Source organism: Aspergillus saccharolyticus, assembly GCF_003184585.1.
Source record: "Aspergillus saccharolyticus JOP 1030-1 unplaced genomic scaffold BP01scaffold_35, whole genome shotgun sequence".
NCBI classification, from domain to species: Eukaryota; Fungi; Ascomycota; class Eurotiomycetes; order Eurotiales; family Aspergillaceae; genus Aspergillus; species Aspergillus saccharolyticus.
The window spans coordinates 164,969-185,455 of NW_020290645.1; the positions used below are offsets into that span (position 1 = coordinate 164,969).

A 20,487-nucleotide genomic window follows, 5' to 3' on the forward strand; every position below is an offset into this window, starting at 1 on the left:
TCATAAGTTCTAGATTGATATATTGAAACCTAATTCAATCAGTTCAACTATACAGAAAGTCTTGATTACCAGTATACCAACGCATGGTAATGTTTGCGTCAGTGTTTCGTTCGGAGAGGATTGTGCAAACGCACTGCATGCATCGCGATAGCACAGGCGCAATCAAGAGAATAAATCATAGACTTTGTCATTCATGGGCTACAGCCGTGCTACGAGCAGGTTGAGTCAGACATTCGAGACCAAATAACTCATTATGACCCGATCAATCTAGATCACTCGGTTTGGGGCCACTATGACAGAGGCCTTCCTTGGGGCAACCACCCCCCCCCTCCCCATGCCAGGTCAGGCAGTACCACTCCAGGACATTGCGTGCTCGGTTAGATAGGATAGACGAGGTGATGCGATTGGAAAAGAGGCCTTTCGACCATCGCATTCGTCCTTCATACAGTCTCAACGCCCAAGGTGTTGCTGCAGATAACTTGCAATCCACGGTAACATTGGAAGTCAACTGCATCATGCAATTGACGTAATTCAGTTGGAAGCATGGTCTTTTGCGTATCTGTCACTGCGGTCTTAGTGAAAGGGCCTGTCATTGAATCACCTTCAAGGGCCATATGCTGTTCTTGGCGGATGTACCAGTATTTGGGATAAATATCCTCCCGGAGCTCGCCCTTCTCGGGGATTTTCATTAATGATACATGATCATTCTCCGTGAGCGCGAAGTCCCCTACTGCTCTTCCTACTCTTCCTTCTACTATTATGAGAAAGCCAGAGCCAAGAATGGCGTCAGGCCAGCTGCTGCTGTTACTGGACGATCAGTTCCCCGAGATCACCCCAGTCCTGGAACGACTGTATGACTTAGCTCGGGTCTCACAGAGACTGGGATGGTTTCTCCGCGATGCGACGGACGTGCTTCAGCTGCATATCACCGAGCTGGGGCCCGTGGAGCGCCAGGCAATGGGCTACACCGAACGTCATCAGGTGGAGTTTGACAGCTTGCTGGATCTAGCGCTGAAGTGCGATCGAAGCCAGTTGGGTCACACCGTCCTGGATAGTGTGCTCCGTCACATATGCTGCCTCGGGCAAACATTGCAGTGGGTCGAATTCTCTTGCAGACTTCACAACGAGAGTCCGTGCGGGGCTGTCACTGACCAGCGTCCATTGCTTCACACCCCAGGTACATTGAGAGCCGCGATTCGGGCAGGATCACCAACGAAGGTGCCAATCTGTATATGGCCGCGCTGGGCAATAGCTCGTTGTGTGCCGCTGTCTTGGCCGCCGCGGGGACCATGAGACAGCGTCATGAGATCGCTTTGGAGACGATATCTATCGCCCTGCGTCTGGCTCTCGCACTGCGACAACGAGCGGCCCGGATCGATGCAGAGCCCGGTGACTGGGCCCAGACAGTCATTGGGCGAGACACGGATGAGCTGAGGCAGCTTATACAGAAGAATCAGATCGAGGGCACCCCAGTTACTCGACAGATCTTCATTGCCGAGGAGTCCCCGGACTGGACGACGATTTGCGGTCCCCCGTCTGACCTGGCGCGCTTCTGCGAGAGGTTCGCCGACTCGCTCGAGTTATCGGACTCGGGTATTTCCATGCATAGTGCGCAGCACGCGCCTCACCTACCGCAGGTTGACCTGGATGCGATTGTAGGAGACTCAAAGATCTTAGAAGAAACATTGCCATCGCCCGGAGTGTATATTCTACCCTCCTCCTCGTGCTCGACCTCCGAGGACGCCGCTCCTACTCTGCGCACATTGCTCCTACATAGTTGCCATGCTATCTGTCATGAGCCCTCCAGGCTGGGGGTTATGGTGGCACCAATCATCCAGGGTCTTGCGGATGAGCGACGCATACAGACCGTCACGATCGGTCCGAGTGGCCGATCTGTGGCCATCCAACGCATTCTCCAGCTCCGTGGAATCCAGACAACCGACATCGATGCTGAGCCCAGAGTGGAGCGTCCGAGTCAAGTCAGGCTTCGGGGAGATTCGGATTCCATTGCGATTGTCGGTATGGCTGGGCGATTCCCTGGAAGCGATGATGTCTCGCAGTTCTGGGATTCCCTACTTGCAGGCAAACAGTTTCATGAAAAGGCAAGCGACAAACTCTCTCCGATGGACCATTTCGCGACGTGCGCTGACTTTTGATGCTGGGAACCTTAGGTACCTGCGGATCGCTTTGATCTGCAGGCCTGGGAGCAGATGATGGGAGAAAAGGGAGCCCCATTGCCCTATGGGTGCTTCATCGATCGCCCCGATCTGTTCGATCACAGGCTATTCAATATCTCTCCGCGGGAGGCGATGCAGATGGACCCGAACCAACGCGTCCTGCTCATGATCGCCTACGAAGCCTTGCAACGAGCCGGATACAGTGCGGAGGATGCGCTTTCCGCACGAAGCAGTCGCATTGCCACGTTCATCGGCCAGACCACGGACGACTGGCGCGAGGTAACCGCTGGTCACGGAATCGATATCTACTACGTCCCCGGGCATCTGAGAACCTTTGCGCCGGGCCGGCTGAATTACCACTTCAAATGGGAAGGGCCGTCGTTTGGCTTCGACTCGGCCTGTGCCTCGAGTTCCTCGGCGATCTCCCTGGCATGCGAGGCTCTCCTGGGCCGCAAATGCGATACCGCGCTCGCCGGCGGCGTGAATAGCCTGGCCGCCCCGGCCATGTTTGCCGGCCTGACCAAGGGCGGATTCCTGTCACCCACCGGGCCTTGCAAGCCCTTTCATGCCGGGGCCGATGGCTATTGCCGCGCCGAGGGGGCCGGGCTCCTGGTGCTGAAGCGGCTCGAAGACGCCATCAGTACCAACGATAATATCCTGGCCGTGATTCGGGGCCAAGGCAGAAATCACTCGGCTTACGCATCGTCAATCACGCACCCGGATCCAGGCGCGCAGGAACGACTGTTTCGCCGCACCATGCAGATGGCGCACATCCATCCGGAAAGCATTGGCTATGTCGAACTGCATGGAACCGGTACCCAAGCCGGCGATGCTGCAGAAGTGTCCGCGGTGGGGAACATCTTCAGTAAAATCAAGGCCGCTCATAAGCCCCTTGTGGTTGGAGCAGTCAAGGCCAACGTGGGCCATGCTGAAGCAGTAAGTCCGTCCTTTTTTCGGAGATCTCTACTTCGACGATTATTATTCCTGTGAGATGGAGTGGAAAAGGCTAAGAGCAGTGCTCACCGTTCCTAGGCAGCGGGAGTCATATCGATTATCAAATCCATAATGATCCTGAGAACCGGGATAATACCGCCGCAGCCTGGCATGCCCTTTAAAATCAATCCTTCCCTGTCTTTCCTCCAAGAACCCACCATTCAAGCAGCGGATGGGAAGTTCCACCTGCAGGAATTGACGGAGCAGGGCCAGGCTCAAAGAGTCATGGTGAACAACTTCGATGCAGCAGTAAGTATCCGCCCCCACTCCAGAAAATTATTGCACGTTCTGAATAGAGGTCCTGTAGGGCGGAAATGCTTGTTTCATTCTGGAAGAGCCGCCAACAAAAGCAGACCCTGGCACCGATCCCCGAAGTCACCATATCACATCCATCTCGGGGCGCACAGAATTCTCTCTACTCAAAAACAGGGAAAACCTGCTGCGCCATTTGGAAGCTTCGCCAGATCTCCGAATGGAGGATCTGTCGTACACAACAACTGCTCGGGCCATGCACGAAGCCTTCAGATTCTCATATGTGACAGGGTCCACTCAGGACCTTGCTCAGCGCTTACGCCGCGATATCCAGGCCCACTGCAGCTACGAGGATAACGACCGCCCGCGATCGGGGCAGATGAGGCCAACGGTGGCATTTGTGTTCACGGGAATGAGCTGCCAATACCCCGGGATGGGTGCGCAACTCTTCAAGACCAGTCCCAGATTCCGGAAGAGCATCCTTGCCCTTCAAGCGGTCGGTCGCCAGCTAGGTCTTCCTTCATTCATCGAGGCGATATCCGACACGACATTCGACTGCGACTCATGCGAGACGACCAGGATTCAGCTGGCGATTGTCGCTCTGGAGCTCGCTCTGGCTGACCTCTGGAAATCCTGGGGCATTGAGCCTTCGTTTGTCATCGGTCATAGTCTGGGGGAGTATGCTGCCCTTTGCACTGCAGGCGTGCTCTCGGTCACGGATACTTTGAGCCTAGTCGGAATGAGAGGAGCCTTGATGCAACAGAGGTTATCTCCTGGGGCTTACGCAATGCTTGCTGTTGCCAACACCCGGACTGATACCGCCCAAACGCTGGAGCAATTGCAGCTCGAAGGGTCCAATGTATGCTGCGTCAATGCACCCCTTTCCACGGTGGTGAGTGGGCCCCAAGGTGAAATCCAAGCTCTGAAGCAACACTTCTCGTCGCAAGGTATCCGGACCTGTCAGCTGAAGGTCCAACACGGGTTCCATTCGGCTCAGTTTGATCCTATCCTCGCCGAGTTTGTGAGGCGCGCCAGCTGCGTGCGCTTTTCTGCGCCAAAAATCCCCGTGGCGTCCACTCTGCTGGGTACGACGGTGAGTGGGACGAGGCCCGAGCCAGCGGTGTTCAATGCCCAATATCTCGCGCGGCAGACGAGAGAACCGGTTCAGTTCCTCCAGGCTGTGAATTCCTGCTTGGAGGCGAGAATAGCCGACCGTCGCACTGTATGGCTGGAGACGGGGCCTGACCAGGTCTGTATCAATTTCATCAACGACATCCTGGGATCGCAGACCCTGACCGTGCCGACTCTACGCCGACGTGACGACAATTGGAAAACCGTTACCTCCGCCGTCTCGACACTGTACCAGAACCATGCGCCCATCCAGTGGAGGGAATACCACAAGGACTACGTCCAGTGCCTCCGCGTGATCCATCTCCCCACCTACGCATTCGACGTGGAGAGTTACTGGAGGACTTATCGAGCTAATCTGGGGGTTGTTGGTGCGGCGGCTCCAGTAGCGGTGCAGAGGAGCAAGCTATCCTCGAGCCTCCATCACGTCTCGCAGGAATCCGTAACTCCAGACGGCGCAGTCGTGGAATTCGTTTCCCACCTCGACGATCCGGAGCTTAGCGCTGCAGTGCGCGGTCATATTCTCGAGAACGCGAGTCTGTGCCCGAGTAGCGTCTTCTGCAATATGGCCTTGACAGCGGCAAGCTACGTGCAAGGCAAATTGACCCCTCGTAGCACAGACAACGAGTCTGCACCTCCTGCCATGGAGCTGTGCGATCTCACCATGGAACATCCCATCATTCTCCCCGAAGATGCCAGTACGAAGACTGTAATCCGGACCGTCGCCCGGGTGAGCCTTTCGGGCGTCGACAAGGGCATGGTCGACGTGACGTTTAGCTGCCACTGTGGGCAGGACACCCCCAACGGCGGCGCGGACCACGAGACCGGCCACGCCCGAGTTCATCTGATTGATGGGGAGCAAGACGTGGGAAAGTCTGGTCTTGCGATGCAGTCCTTCTTTGTGGAGGCGCGGGCAGCGACGATCCAGCACCACACCGGTAGTATCCATCTCCTGAAACCGGTGGTCTACAAGCTCTTCTCGGACCTAGTCCGATATTCCACCGCCTACCAAGCAATCGACGAGCTCCGGTGGGACGAAGCAGCTGGAGAGGCAGTCGCTACAGTCACGTTCTCAGACCCTGAGGGAGCCGACAAGCTACGTCGAGACGGTGGGTACTCGCCCTATTGGCTCGACTCGATGATCCACCTGGCCGGGTTCATCCTCAACACGGACCTGAAGTTGGTCGGGAACCCGAAGACCGTGTACATGTGCAATGGCATTGGCACGCTGCGGATTATGGAGAGTCTCGAGGCAAACAGGACGTATCGAAGCTACGTGCGACGAAATCCCGACGATCCGAAGGGGACCTCGCTTAGTGACGTGTACCTCTTCCACGAGCAGAAGCTCGTCGCGGTATGCTTGGGCCTTCGATTCCAGCGGCTTCCGAGGACGGTCTTGCAGCATCTGCTTCGCAATTCTGAGCAAGAATTGCAGGTCGGACGGACTCTTAGTAGTACTACTAGTACTACTACGACCGCTGTAACTACCCCTATCTCAGAAGAGAACAAGGCAATTTCAAGCCCACTCGCTTCGACAAACTGCGACAAGCAGCCGTCGAAGACAGACCCAGGGGTATTGCTCGATCACATTGCTCGTCTGGTCAGCGAAGAGACGGGAGTCACTCGTGATAACATCGGACCGCAGACTGAATTCGCGGCGATTGGGGTAGATTCCATCCTCGGCATATCCATCGTCGAGCGCTTCAATGAGATAACGAAACTCAACCTGGGGGCCTCCTTCCTGGCCGAGGCAGGAAACCTGGCGGGTGTCGAGATCATGTTCCGGAAAGGCAATGAGACTGATCTCGTGGAGGAGCACGCTGCAACGACCGGACCAGGTATTGACGTTCGCAAACCGTCTGTCGGACTCGACAGTAAGAAGGAGGAGGAGGAGGAGGAGGAGGAGAAGGAGACGGAGCCCAGGTGCAAAGCCATTCTTCTGCAGGGCGACCCCCAGAAGCATCGAGAAGCCCTGTTTCTCATCCCCTGCGGCCGAGGCGCGGTGGCTGCCTTCTACAATCTTGCGCGCTTACCGGCGGGAGTTTCTGTCTACGGCTTCAATTCTCCCTTTCTTACTTGCCCGCAGAAGTACTGCGCCAGCGTTCCCGAGCTGGCGGCCATGTATATCACGGCCATCCGAGCGATCCAGCCCCACGGCCCCTATATGATCGCCGGCTATTCCGCCGGGGGACTGCATGCCTACGAAATTGCCTACCAGCTCATCTCGCAAGGCGAGACCGTCCGCCGTCTCGTCATTCTCGACATGCATGTCCCCGCGCCGCTGCCGAACGGACAGACGGAATTCACCCCGGACCAGATGCGCGCCCTCGTGCTCGCCATGTCCCTCGTCGACAAGTCCTCGACCGAGTACACCTCGGGCCTCTTCCACCGGGGCACGGAGCACAACGCCAAAGTGATGCAGGTCATCTCCTCGTACCGCCCTAAGCCCATGCCCGCCGACCGTCGTCCGCAGGAATCGCTCCTGGTCTGGGCCACGGGGGCCGTTTGCGACCAGATCTCAACCCCGGACGAGCGGCAGCGCGCGGCCGATTTCGGTCTGTGCGCCGTGGTGGAGGGGACAAATGTCATGCGGGATCCCTATCGCCGCTGGGGGTGGTTCTTCTCCAAACGCTATGACTTTGGGCCGAACCGGTGGGATGAGCTGCTAGGACCGGATGTGAAATGCCATACTGTGGATGCCAATCATAACAACTTGCTGGCATCTCCAGCGGTGAGTCCTTTCTTTTTTTTGATTTCGCCGAGAGGGAACTTGACGGAGCTTTGCTAATCATTTCCTTTGATCGTCATCTAGGTTCACTCCGTCGTGGAAATCCTTACACGGGCGATTGCAATGGACGGATGTTGATGGGTTGGTTGATGTGTGCTTCACCTTATGCCTGGCTTTGAGTTCATGAGCAAATGGTAGTGACTAGACGAAGGGGATTTGAAACCACCCCGACCATTGTGTTATGAGGCCTAAAGAGATGTTTGTATTTTGGTAGTTGGTAGTTAGTGAGTTAGACAGGTTAGATAAGGTAATCAATCATCATCAAATGACATAAGCTACTAGCACGTGAGGAGGGGCCTCGGCATCTCGGGTTTACCCCACATCCGCCATCTTATCTCTTTTCCAACTCGCCTCAATAACTACTTCTCTTCTCTCCACCTCAACTACTTGTCCCTGCAGGCACCGCAACTATCGCCATCATGAGTGAGGCTCTCTGTGGACCCTCGAACGCGCTTCAAAACTTCCAGAAACATGCTTCGGTCGATCGCACCCTGCAGCAGGATAGGTTGACATCCCGACAGTCGCCGTCTCAGGTACATAGTCTCCTGGCACTCTAAGACCCTCTTGATTTCCACAGAGAAACTAACTTGGCTGTGATTAGGGGTTCCGGAATCAGAATGCCGCTACCGGAGTCCTCGACCCCGAATTCGCCGCCTTCGAGGCCAACCTCGCGCCTGCACCGCTGCGCGATATCCAACACCCAGCTCACTTTGCCGCCCCCGCACCACAACATTCCCTCTCCGGTCCTACACAATCGTTGAACTGGGCCACCGACTTCCAACGACTGAACATCGCGGGTCCGTCGCCCTTACACCACCAACAACAGAATGTATCGCACACGCCGCTCTCCTCCGTCTCCCAACCGAGCTGGCACAATGAGTTCCTCCAGCACCAGCACCAACCCCACCCTCAATACCAGCAACCCACCATGCAACAGCAGCAGCATCACCCACTCGCCCACGCCCAAGGCTTCCAGCCCTCCTTCACCCCGATGTACCAGATGCCCTCCTACACCACCACCCACCAAACCACAACCGCTCCCCAAGAATCAACAGCCGTCGCAGCAGAAGCGACCTTTGACGAATCCGCCTTCGAGGCCGCCTTCGCGCAGGCCAGCGCCGCCATAGCATCCCAGGACACTCAAACCACCACCACCACCACTACCCCACCCATTGTCGAGCAAGAAAGTACCCACCCCCAAGATACCCTAGAAGAGCCCACGGCGCACGAGCACATCCGAATCGGCTCCGACACCATCCCGCCCGCCGAGAAGAGCGACGACCCGCAGACCCAAGCGCACGACGCCGACGCGCTCGCGCGGACGGCCGGCCAGCTCGTCGACAGCCTCAAGCACGACACCAGCCAGAAGTTCCGGGAGAGTAACTTCCTCGCGCTCATGCGGCGCATCCGGGATCGTGAGGTGCATATCAAGGATGATGAATTTCAAGAAGTCAGTAGTACCAGTCCATGAACTTTTTCTCTTCTTCTCTGTAGTCATCATGATAGGGGGTTTCTCTTTGGGGTTTTGTGGGGGGACGCAGAACGAAGGGAAGAATCGGTTGGCAGCAATCATGTATGTGTGGGGGTGGGGGTGGGGGTGGGGGTGGGGGTGTGTGTCGGTTGGAGAAATGCCCGCGGGTACGGGGGGTTCTTGTTCGATCAAATCATCTTATTCTTTTGTTTCCGACGTGTCTTTTCTGATCAGCATTCCACAATTTCTCAGACTTCGCAGACTCTTCATCCTGGCGGGAGGTATTATCCTGAAGGCCAGCGACGGGCGCAGGAGGGCCAGGATGCGGCGGGTGGTGCTAGTGGTGAATCTGCTGGGGTCGGCGTTTCGGGTCTACAGTAGCTGGTGAGTCTTGCCCCATGCACCGGTGATGATAAGGTGCTATATCACCAGAAAGCTGACCGAGTTGGGATTCATCCTTCCGTTGAGTAGAGGCTGCGCCCTCATCCTTTTTAACCATCCAATCAACTCACTAAATTACTCCGGCGGCGGAAAGGGCGCACGTCTCGCGCCTCCTAGAGAGAGTCTCAGACGCTCTCCCTGATGCCCGGAACCAAAGGGATCGCTGAGCGTGAGTGGCAGACTACTATCCGGAGTAGGGTTACAGGTGCTTCACGCGGGATACATCCACAAGATCTCATTACCCAGTTTGTGTTCTTTAGGGACAGCACTCAGCACTACATCAAGACAGAAAGCATCACCGTAGCACAGATCATATGAACAGATATGAACAGATAATATATTCATGGATGTTAGACAACAAGCGAAACAAACACCAATCGCTAGTGTCAAAAGTAAATGAAATCCGAACAATCTAAACCAGTAAATTGCTCGGTGCTGCGCAAACCAACCCTTTCCCTACCATGGCACAACCACAACATTAGATATAACCCCGAAAATTACAACCGTCTAGAGATTTTGTAAAAGAGAGAGACAACCCAGCAGCCGAACAAAGAGACAGTCAAAAAAAAATGCAAAAAGCCTGCTTAAATGCACTTCATAAACACATGCAAACATGCAAACATGGATAACATCGATATATCAGAGGGCACGCATGAAGAGAAGCATGAACGGATGGGAATTGGAGCAGATGATATTTCGAAGAGAACAGAGCAACAGATATTTTCGCAGCTTGAAGATCCCAGAGACGAGAGACGGTAAAAGGATGGCGATCAGAAAGTGAACAACCCACTGCGCCGCTTGCCGAATGGGTAGACGATCAGGGCCGAGACGAACAATCCCACGGTAATGCCGATGGCCACCTGGATCATACCGAAACCAAGACTGGAGATACTTGAGTCCGAGGTCGTGCTGCTGGCACTGGTCCCGTTCTTGAGGTTGTTGCGCACCTCGTCGGCATACTCGATTCCGGACAGCAGGGAGCCCGAGGAGGCAAGGCCCGAAGGCACGAGGACGAAAATACCAGGAAGAATCGCGGTGGCGGCATGACCGTGCCACAGGCGACTATACAGATTGCCCAGCAGACCGATCGTGAACGCGCCGACAGTGTTGGCGACCTCGGAGCTGGAGCCGAGCTTGAGCGTGCTGAAGTAGTTCGTCACGTAGCCGCAAGTGGCGATGATGATCATCATCGGCACCTGCTTCCATTTACCCTGGTTGATGATGGCGAGGAAGATGACATAAATAGGAACGAAGACGAAGTGCTGCGTGTATTTGCTGCCGTACACATCTTGGTTCGGGCACGTGGTCTGTGAGCTGGCGGCGCCGTCAATCAAGCCATAAATGGTCGTTCCAACTGTGATACCGTAGCCGAGAAATAACGAGTAGATAATCGAGTAGACCATGCGGATGGAGCCGGCAATCATCTGGTGGGACTGCAGTTCCAAACTACTGCAGAGGACCATGAAACCGGGCAGAATGAGGGCGATGGACGACTGCGCCAGCGCGGAGAAGCAGAAAATGTAGTTGTAATCGCCGTCGGCACTCTTGCCGCGGTGGATGGAGCCAAAGGCGCGGGCGAGGAAGGAGGTCAGAATAGCGGCGGTCACTTCGAACACGTTGGAGTACAGAACCGAGCGGGGCGCCAGGACGTGCTGCATAAATCCGACCAAACTCCCGAGAAAGAAGATAATAGGCATGTCGATCGGGCGGGCTTCGAAGGCGAACGGACCGACCGCACAACTGGCCAGCCCATAGGCCAACACGAGGACCCACTTGTTGAACCGGGGAGGTCGCTTCATGATAAAATCCAGTTCTTGAATGGCCTCTTCCACACCGATGAGATCATGGACGACGTTCTTGTACACGTTGTGCGTTTCCGCCAATCGGCCCAAGTCCACCCCCTGCACGACTCGGACCAGCTTGACCTCCGCTGTACGGGTGGTCGGATCGTCAAAGGACATGATCATACATCCCGGCAGATACAAGAACTGGCCCTCGACTTCCAGGACCCGGGCCGTCATTTGCATATACTCCTCAAGACGGTGAGTGGGGGCACCGTACCGCATTAGTGCCCGGCACAGCTGCATGATGTAACGCTGCCGCGCCAGGATCTCGGCGATATGCACAGTGACGCGGATTTCGTCCTCCAACCGAGTTTTGCGCGACTTCTTCTTTCCCTTCTTCGGCGGATGCGGCAGCATCACCAGGGTATCAGCAGAAGCCGGTAAACTGGCCCGACTGAGGTTCATCGATGCGGAGACCAGGGAGGCGGTGGAGTGGTGGTTTGACTTCTTGTACCATTTCAGTTTTTCCTTCTTGGGGGTTGCCGTCCCCGAGGAAAAATCCCGGCGCGGGGTGGCGGTCCCTGAAGAGGCCACTGACTCGTTGTCAGACGAATCGGTGACAGACATGTTATCTTTCGCCTGCGCGGCATGGAGCTTCAGCAACTGTGCGAGAATACCACCACCGCCAGCACCGGGGCGCGGCGGGGTGGCACCTCCGTACCAGGAGTCCGGCCGACTCGATTCGTCGGGAGTGCTGGTTCCGGAGCGTGCGTAGGCAGACTTGGGCTTGCGGTTGCGCAGGTGGTTCTGAGTCATGCTGCGAACCAGTCTATGGGCTTCGGCGCTGGGAGGCGGCGGGGTCTCATCTCCGTTGCGGTTATGAAGTTCGAAGGGATCCTTTTCTTCTGCTCCCCGACGAGGCGGCTGTGGTCCGAATCCTCTTTCTAGATCATCCGGGAGCATGGCTGCGCCGAGGTCGCCGCCGTCGTCATCAGAAGGCCTACCCAGACGTTCGCCCAGATTGACGGTTTTCTGACGAAGCAGCTTGCTGGCGTGCTTCCAACGGTCTCGAGCGGTCATCGGATGCGTAGGCTGCTCTTCTTTCTCGATGGAGGACTTCGGAGTATCGCCGTCGGTAGGTGGGGACTCGCGTCGGTGCGCTGGTTGCTGGACACCTGCTTCAGGTTCGGGCTCGCCTTGACCAGGGAAATACTCCGTGAGATCGGCCGATTCTGAGGTGGGTGGCATCATCGAATGGACAGACTGAAGGGAGCGTACGGAATAGTCGGAGTCTGCGCGGGGCATAGGCGGCCGTTGCGGTGTGCTCTCACCATGGTTGCTCACTGAGCGGAATCGAACTCGAGTCGGCCTCGTGGCTGGTGTCTCGTGCTGGGGATCGCGGAGAGGAGGCGCAGCGGTCGCCTCTTCAGGGAAAGTAGGAGACGAGGGACTGGTCTCCGGACTGGGATGATGTGCTACCGCATCGTGACCCTCGAAGCTGTTCTCGCGGTCAAGCAGCTCATAGGAGGCACCTTCCCGATGTGGTTCCGACATTTGTATCGTCCAGGCAGCCTGCTGCGAGGACCGGGGATCTCTAGGGGTATATGCAGTAGGAGATAAAAGTATGTACGGGATAAGGATCTATAATCTAAACAGGGAGAGGGAGAGAAAGGTGCAGATCTGCGAGACACAACAGCCACCAGGCACAAACGGAACGACAAAACGTCAAGAAGAGAAGAAAACTGGAGAAGGTCAGGGGGGTTTGCCGGAAAAAAAGGGAAAAAGGCAAAAAAGCTTTTTGAGCGTGGAACCGGCGGACCAGCGGGTGGAGTGCGCGAAGAACCCGTAGAAACCAACGGCGTGGGCGGCGGAACCAAAAATAAGTCTGGATTGTCTACACAGTAGAGTCTAGACAGCAAGCGAGGGTTGTTGTTCGTTTGAAGCTTTTTAAAGGCTGATCAACAGTTAGTGAGAAAACAATCGTGAGGTGATAGCGAGATAGTGAGCGGAATATTGACTGACCACTGCGGCGTTGCATGTCTTCGCCTGCCCTCAGCCCATGACTTCATCTGGCACCGGATTGATAAAGTGATTGGCATTGGAAGCGTGCCTTGGAGGGGGAGAAAATGGCCGCGGTGGATCCCCGCCGAAGACAATGAGTGAATGAGAAGCCGAGACAGGCACCGAACGGGAGACTGACAGCTCATCACATGGTGGAATGGAGTGTGTGTAAATCATCCTGGTCCGTTTCGCAATCCCCCGTCTCCTCTTTCAGTCTCTCTTTCTTTCATTCTTTCTTTCTTTCTTTCTTCTCCATCTTCCCTTATCATCGTGGGTTGTTGGGTTGGTAGCGTCTTTGTAAATCGACTGGCGGTGGATGCTCCACCGGGCTTGCGGTAAGATGAGCTACTGAGCAGTGTGTTTCACCACAGTCGCGCCTCGCGTACGGGTGGCTTGAAGCCCCCTGGGGCCCTGTGCATGCACCTTGTGCAGGAAATGAGTAATGTCGATGCACGAAAGGCAAACCTTCGCAGTGAGGCACCAGGCCAACCTCCAATGACGGTGGTAGGATTTGCCGGATGATGACCATGATCAGAGGATAAATTCTATTTTGTGAAAGGTATTCCGACCGCGTAATGCCGGGTTAATTGGGGTTTGGATAGTTGGGTGGGGGGTGGGGGGGGATTGTTGGAAGGATGTGAAGCAGTGTGAAGGAGAGAGTGAAAGAGGAATGGTCGGTGGCGACTTCGTCAAGTCAGTCCCCGTTTAGGGAGGTTGAGCGGTGGTTTTCCCCTCTGATCACGTGATGCTTTCAGTCTAGAATCTCTTTCGTACTCGTTCTTCCATTGGGGAAGCGCTGGTGGCTTGCGATTGAACCTGCAAAGGATGATTCCCGCCGCGTCATGGCCATACATCATCTCTACCAGCAGTGGTTGTAGTCTTTGCCGTTCTATTCTTTGCTCTGGCTGAGTCCCGGGTTACCGAAAAAGCTTCCCAGCTATGCATAGATGCCTGATGCAAAATTGAATGAATGCACTGATCATCGAAGGGTATATACGTCCAATTGGGTCTTAACTAGTGAGTAGATCGAAGACTAACTTTGGAGATCTACTCCGGAGTATTATCTCGGGCTGGAGGTAGTCTACGAGATACTCCGACCTCTATTCCCACCTACAGATTTAGAACCGCCCCAGTCCCGTCCGAGCCTATCTCAATCCGAATCTGCGGCATTTAGTCCCGCCGGACTGACTAGACATACGGAGTAGAAATGCGATTCGGTTCTATACAGGGTCATGGTAAGGACCATGGCTCCAATTGCAATTGCCTGGCACCCGAGCGATGGGAACCGGGATTTCATCTAACTACAGCGTACAGCGGTGTGGCTCAGTCAGGGAAGCATTGATCCTCCCACGAGAGTGATACGAAGCCAATGGAGCTCTGACTATTCCTGACGCGCCTGGGCTAATTCGCCATCACACAACACCAATATACACAGTACGGAGTATTGAGTACATAAGTACACTGGACAAATCCCACCATACCATCTTGCATTTGCAACAGCCATTTCCCTCCATAACTCGCCGGATCCCATCATTCAGTCAACAATACGAGTATAGCGTCACATTCGGGTCTCTGTTTGCGGACTTCGGTCTCACGCATTGCGTTGTCTGAGATTCCTCGCGGGCTCGGCGCATGTCATGCTTATGTAGGGAATCGTAAGATCTCGGGCAAGGGATGGCGTTCGCATCAACGGGTTGGAATAGCCTCTTGGTCCTGGAAGTTGTCATGTTTGGGGCTCGGAGAGACAAATTGTTGAGAATAAATCTCAATGACAGCATGGTCCGTCATATTAGGCCGTAGCCGGGGTTCCCGTCAAACGTACTCCGGAGTACAGTACTACGGAGCACTATAGATTAAGTTATGATGTGCATTGCTTAGTCACTCAGATATGTTGTGGCATAATCCACAAAGCATCCGCAGTATCCGATAGCAGGAGTCGGCGTTAGGATGTTTATGGATGTCGACATCCTATAGCAGTGGGAAAGACAAGCAACTGAACCCCTAAGGCTGCTTAATTTCAGCATCGTCGAAGTGATATTTGATGTTTTGTTGAGATTCCAGCCACTTGATCAAACGACTTGATCGAGGATTATTACGTCTGACCTCAACATATATAGATGACAGCCACCACCTGGTTATTCAAGGAATCAATCATCACAAACTTCAACCCCAAGTCATTGTGCTAGTGGCTCGTAAGCCAGGAGATCACATTACTGATACTCCCTGTGTCAAATACGGACTCTTCCGTGTGGATCCCTTTATGTAGAGACATGAAAGGAACGTAAACATCAACTGCGGCCAGTCTACCGACTCCACCCGAAGACATCTTTTGTACTGCCTGCGCTCATGACAAAACAAAGTCTCCCGATGAATGAATTGAAAAAGGTCTGGATAGTAGGCATGATGTTGAGTGTTAAGGGCTTCCGGAGCTAAAAGGTGTATGCTTAGTTCCGCTGCTTCAATGAAGGCTATGATAAGTAGAATCCATCACACGTGGAAGACTGGCTTGCTACCCATGCTGTGCAAATATATATTGTTTATAGCAATGTATGATAAATTGGACTACTTTACTGGCTAGAAGTCAACTGAATCATCCCACATCGAACAGCCACGGTCAAGACGATGGGCGGGAGACGTCGGTCCACCGCAGTTGAGCTATCCGACAGCTGGAGGATTTGAAGCCTGAAATCACGCGATATCAAGCACACATACGGCCATGCACTGAGCCTGGTTTCAGACGCCTCTCCAACTATTCAAATCGACATTGACGCTTCATTGGCACGATTCCGAAGCAGCAAGTGGACACTGCGCAGGTGGAAAATACGAGTCGCCAAGCACATCCCGAGACCTACGCTGGAGATACGAGTGTCTGCTTCTCAGGAACTTTCAAGAGGCATTAAATCGATAATCGTGCTCACTCTTTGGCAGTCATTGTGCTGACAATAAAGAGACAAATTGCTAGAGGAATGTTGTGGTCAGTTTTCTTTAGGCTAAAACGGCACTGACACAGGCGCTGTTTTGAATGCTATTGCGCCTGCGACACACGTAATGTGATTAATAAAACGCGGAGGATGGGGATGATCGTCCGAGATCTTATGGGGATCTGTCAAGCTATTTATATCAACGCCGATGGTGGGGGCAGTGATTTCGACTGACTCAGGTCGAATATGGACATGAGCACGCAACGGACCAGACTACCACTCTTGGTTTGTGGTCAGGTCGAAAAAACGATCTGCATCGTTACTGGTAGGCATCGGATACTGCACAATGTCGAGGAGACGGGAGAGTGAGAGGGGTCCGATAGGATGAGCATTTGTGTCGAAAAAGGTACATTGTCGCAAAGAGAAAGTCATGTGACCGTGGCATTGACATCTGAGAAAGGAAGAATAAGGTGAGCATCTTGATCCTTCTCAATACGCGATCAACGGCCTCGGGAACGTGAGCTTCCTTCCGTCAATTAGCCACCAAATGTGAGCATCAATCAATCAATCACTTCTAGAATAGTAGTAGAATAGATTGTGCACACGGGTTCCCCCTATCATGAGGGAATCCTTAGAAAACACCCCTTAATAGTTCACAAGAAATCTCCGACAAGGCAGTGCGGAGAAGGGGTATGTCCTTTGTGCAAGCGGATTGAGATTCGACAAGCCAAATAAGGGGGAAGCATGGCGGAGAGTAAGGTCCGCCAATGACAACGTCTGCTGGGCACAGAAGCCGGAAGAATTGGCTAGACTGCATTCACCACGGAAGTCGCAATGGCCGAGCCCAGACAGGGGGTTGATTTAGTACGGCCCGGTGGAGATCATCGTTCATGGGTCTTCGGGATCACGCCATTCGCACCAGTAAACCCATATGTTTCCCAGTCACTGCCTGGTTCTTTCAGCGGATAACCGTGGAACGTCTCGGGTGTTGTGGACAACGAGTGAGATATGCTTCCACAGTCAAAATCATTATGGCGTAGTCAACAGCGGCAAAGCGATGCGAGCGGATACGAATTTGTCTGGACGCTGAGGGAGCATCAGAGTCAGCAACCATGTCATCCTGCTAAGCTGCTAAGCTGGTCAGCGAGGCGGAGCGGGGCCAAAGAAGTGCGAAACTCAGGACTGTCCGGAGCAGGGATAAAAATGGCATGGGTGGCGGAGCCAAACCTGGAGGTAGAGCAATCAGATCTTCCAGTCTCTCATGAAGAAGAGGGGGACCCGGAAGAGGGTTCCACAATCTTGACCGGAGCGTGTTGCAGGTTGAAAGGAAAGGGAGATGGGAGAGTGGGAAAGTAGTTACAAGGGAAGATTGGTGAATTGTGACTCGTTGAGGCAGCCAGCTTTCAGGGGGGCTTTCCATTCCAGCCTGGCAATGGAGGACAAAGGCTTACGAGTCTCATACCGCCCCAAGTACCTGCCCCCAAGGTAGATTCCCACGCAAGTACCACGGTGGGCCACATATCTAACAGTAGCATTACGGTCACATTACTCGTACCTGGATCACGACGGAACTCCGCCCCCCTTGCGAAAAGGAGACGCCCCCTCAACTGACCACGCTGGCCTTTTAAAGAGGCAATCTTTCCCTCTCTCAATCCACCTTAGACTCTGAAAGCAGTCAATCCCTCTTCATCCTTTTTATTACTTTCACTACCTCTTGTGGACAGTTGTCCTCTTTTCTCCAGTTCCCCAGCTTCCGTTTTCGGTCCCACCCAACCAAAGCCTTGCTGGTCAACTAACCTGGCCCCTCCCTCCCCCCAGACCCGGCTTTCCCACCGTAATGACACGGTGGCCTCTGTCCCTGTGACCTGGGCAAAAGAGACGACGTGATTGAGCTACGCCTTCCTGAGCATTGAGCACCGCTACACATTCGTGACATCCCATACAGTCTACGATTAGACAGTTGATCTGGTTGACCTCGTCATTTGATCGACATCATCGCCTTTGCAAGATGGAAGGCGGCTTCTCTCCAGTGGAATCGTTGGCTGGTTCACCGGCCCCGGAGATTCCCATGCTCACTGTCTCCCCAGCGGACACTTCCTTGAACGATCCTACCGTCAAGACCGAGACCAAGTCTGAGGACAAGAAGCCTGCGAAGAAGAGAAAGTCATGGGGCCAGGAGTTGCCAGTCCCTAAGACCAACCTTCCTCCAAGGTATGTTTCACTTCATGCAAGGGTCGTCCGATCAATTTAGTATCACGATACTGATATATCATGCTCTAGGAAACGGGCCAAGACGGAGGATGAGAAGGAGCAGCGCCGCATCGAGCGGGTTCTTCGGAATCGTGCCGCCGCACAAACCTCCCGGGAGCGCAAGCGCCTCGAGATGGAGAAATTAGAGAACGAGAAAATCCAGATGGAGCAACAGAACCAGTTCCTTCTACAGCGCTTGACCCAGATGGAAGCCGAAAACAACCGCCTGAACCAACAAGTCGCGCAACTGTCGGCGGAAGTCAGGGGCTCTCGCGGCAACACTCCCAAGCCCGGCTCCCCTGCCACCGCCTCGCCTACCCTCACGCCGACCCTGTTCAAGCAGGAACGCGACGAACTCCCCCTCGAACGAATTCCTTTCCCCACTTCCCCTCTCAACGACTACTCCCCCACCCTTCGGCCTTCCACTCTGGCTGAGTCCTCCGACCTGACACAACATCCTGCAGCGGTGTTGTGTGACCTGCAGTGTCAGTCGGTGGACTCGAAGGAGATGGAAGTGCCCTCTCGTTGTTTGAGCTCGGCTCCCACGTGGAACCTCACGCTGCAGATGACCTTGCAGCTCCTCTTTCTGACGATGACTTCAACCGCCTATTCAGCGGTGATTCACCCGCTGGGTCGGATTCTTCAGTCCTTGAAGACGGGTTCGCGTTTGACCTTCTCGACGGAGGAGATCTATCAGCATTTCCATTTGATTCTATGGTTAATTTCGACCCCGACTCTGTCGCCTTCGACGGCATCGACCCGCCCCACGGTCTTCCGGACGAAGCTTCTTGCCAGACTTCTAGCGTGCAACCCAGCCTTGGCGCGTCCACTACGCGATGCGACGGGCAGGGCCTTGCAGCTGGCTGCTAATCAGAAGTTCTCTCCCCAAGACCTACCCGCTGGCGGTGTTGGCGAAGCTCGATGGAGCTGGGAGTCTTTATTAACCCTAGCTTGGACGATTGATTTACTCGAAAAGCCGGGACGACGCAAACGAATCTTGAAGGGTTTGAAATCCGCGCGGCATGGACGGCGCAGGCATCATCATGATGGGAAACTTCAACATGCACGGAGTTCATGGAGTTCAGGTAGCGCCAGCAAGACGTTGACGTCTTCGCTTTTGGGCAAGCGCCGTTGTTGAAGAAATTTCTTGTAAACTAGCGAAAACATTAATCACTATTGAACGGAGAGTAGGCCCGTCTGAGGCTTTATCATTTGTGTTCTACGTGTAATTCTGTAGTTGTCAGATCATTTCTGCCTGTGACCCCCGACCGTATAATGAGTTTGCATAATTTTGCACCAATCTTGACTAAGCGAATTATGTACCATGCACAAGCCGGCTCGAGGATTTAGCAATTGTAACGAGATATTTATTGTATCATGCTCTATTTATCAGCTCCTCAAGATCAAGGATGGCTTCAAGCAGCCATCTGCTTCTGGAAATCTCTAGGTCCGATTTGCTTAATACGGCCAGAGCTCTCAGAGTGAGTTATTCCGAGAGCGCAACGATCGAGACCGCCCCCCATATCGCGCATTGACTCTGTCCCAGATTTAAGACAGTCCGGTACAATGCTGCGCAGCCTGTCTGAATAATTCATTGCACTAACATATCAGGTCCAACGAAATCATGGGCCAGCATATCCCTGAAACTTATGTCTGGTCATCAGACTCATTGAACCCGGTAGGATCAGAGTACATTCTCGAGAAAAGGCTAACTTATATATTTGGATTTCACCCTATCGCATCCCCGCACCAGAGATTGACGAACTACTTAATACTCTATCATATCCTAACCTGCATCTCGATAACATATTCATCAACCCCGACACAAGCCAAATCACATCGATCATTGACTGGTAGCTGGCAGCTGTAATACTCCTCTGTCTGCAGAATCCCTTTCTGTAAATGCTAGAGCTTTCGCTTAGTCCATTTATCAGCCAGCAGAGTTTACTCGAGAAGGAACTTGTTGAGTTTTACCATAAAACTACCAAGAAAGTTAATAAGGGTAAAAGTCTTCATAGATTTGTACCTTACGACAAGTCTCAGTCCTCTATATTTAATCCCAGGATGTTGGGAGCGGTTGGATACGTTCTTGCTGCGCGAGGCATGAATTAGAATTATTGTACTTTAGACACAGTTAATCGATAGCAGTCCCTATTCGATCGAGTTTACTACGAAGGAAGTAATAGGACATCAAGACAAAAGAGATCTTGTTTAAGAGCTA

The 20,487-nt window shown here is 53.8% G+C and overlaps 3 protein-coding genes across 3 annotated transcripts; 2 read left to right on the forward strand and 1 right to left on the reverse strand.

The window, feature by feature from the left end:
* The first annotated feature begins 715 nt into the window (after positions 1–715).
* On the forward strand, positions 716–8,902 carry BP01DRAFT_425632 (type I polyketide synthase). Its single transcript, XM_025579753.1, has 8 exons — positions 716–1,094; positions 1,178–2,140; positions 2,282–3,113; positions 3,210–3,419; positions 3,478–7,281; positions 7,553–7,562; positions 7,738–7,871; positions 7,940–8,902. Exons 1-8 carry the CDS (start codon positions 760–762, stop codon positions 8,807–8,809), a joined length of 7,158 nt encoding a protein of 2,385 aa, XP_025428388.1. The 5' UTR covers positions 716–759; the 3' UTR covers positions 8,810–8,902.
* Positions 8,903–10,015: 1,113 nt separating this feature from the next.
* BP01DRAFT_135117 (DUF1212-domain-containing protein) lies at positions 10,016–13,049 on the reverse strand. The gene has a single exon (XM_025570508.1). It carries the CDS (start codon positions 12,586–12,588, stop codon positions 10,021–10,023), a length of 2,568 nt encoding a protein of 855 aa, XP_025428389.1. The 5' UTR covers positions 12,589–13,049; the 3' UTR covers positions 10,016–10,020.
* Positions 13,050–17,739: 4,690 nt separating this feature from the next.
* Positions 17,740–19,404, forward strand: hacA (transcription factor HAC1; the record flags this gene model as incomplete). Its single annotated transcript, XM_025579754.1, has 2 exons — positions 17,740–18,227; positions 18,297–19,404. The coding sequence occupies exons 1-2, from the start codon at positions 18,025–18,027 to the stop codon at positions 19,402–19,404; spliced, it is 1,311 nt and encodes a 436-aa protein (XP_025428390.1). The 5' UTR covers positions 17,740–18,024.
* Positions 19,405–20,487: the final 1,083 nt, after the last annotated feature.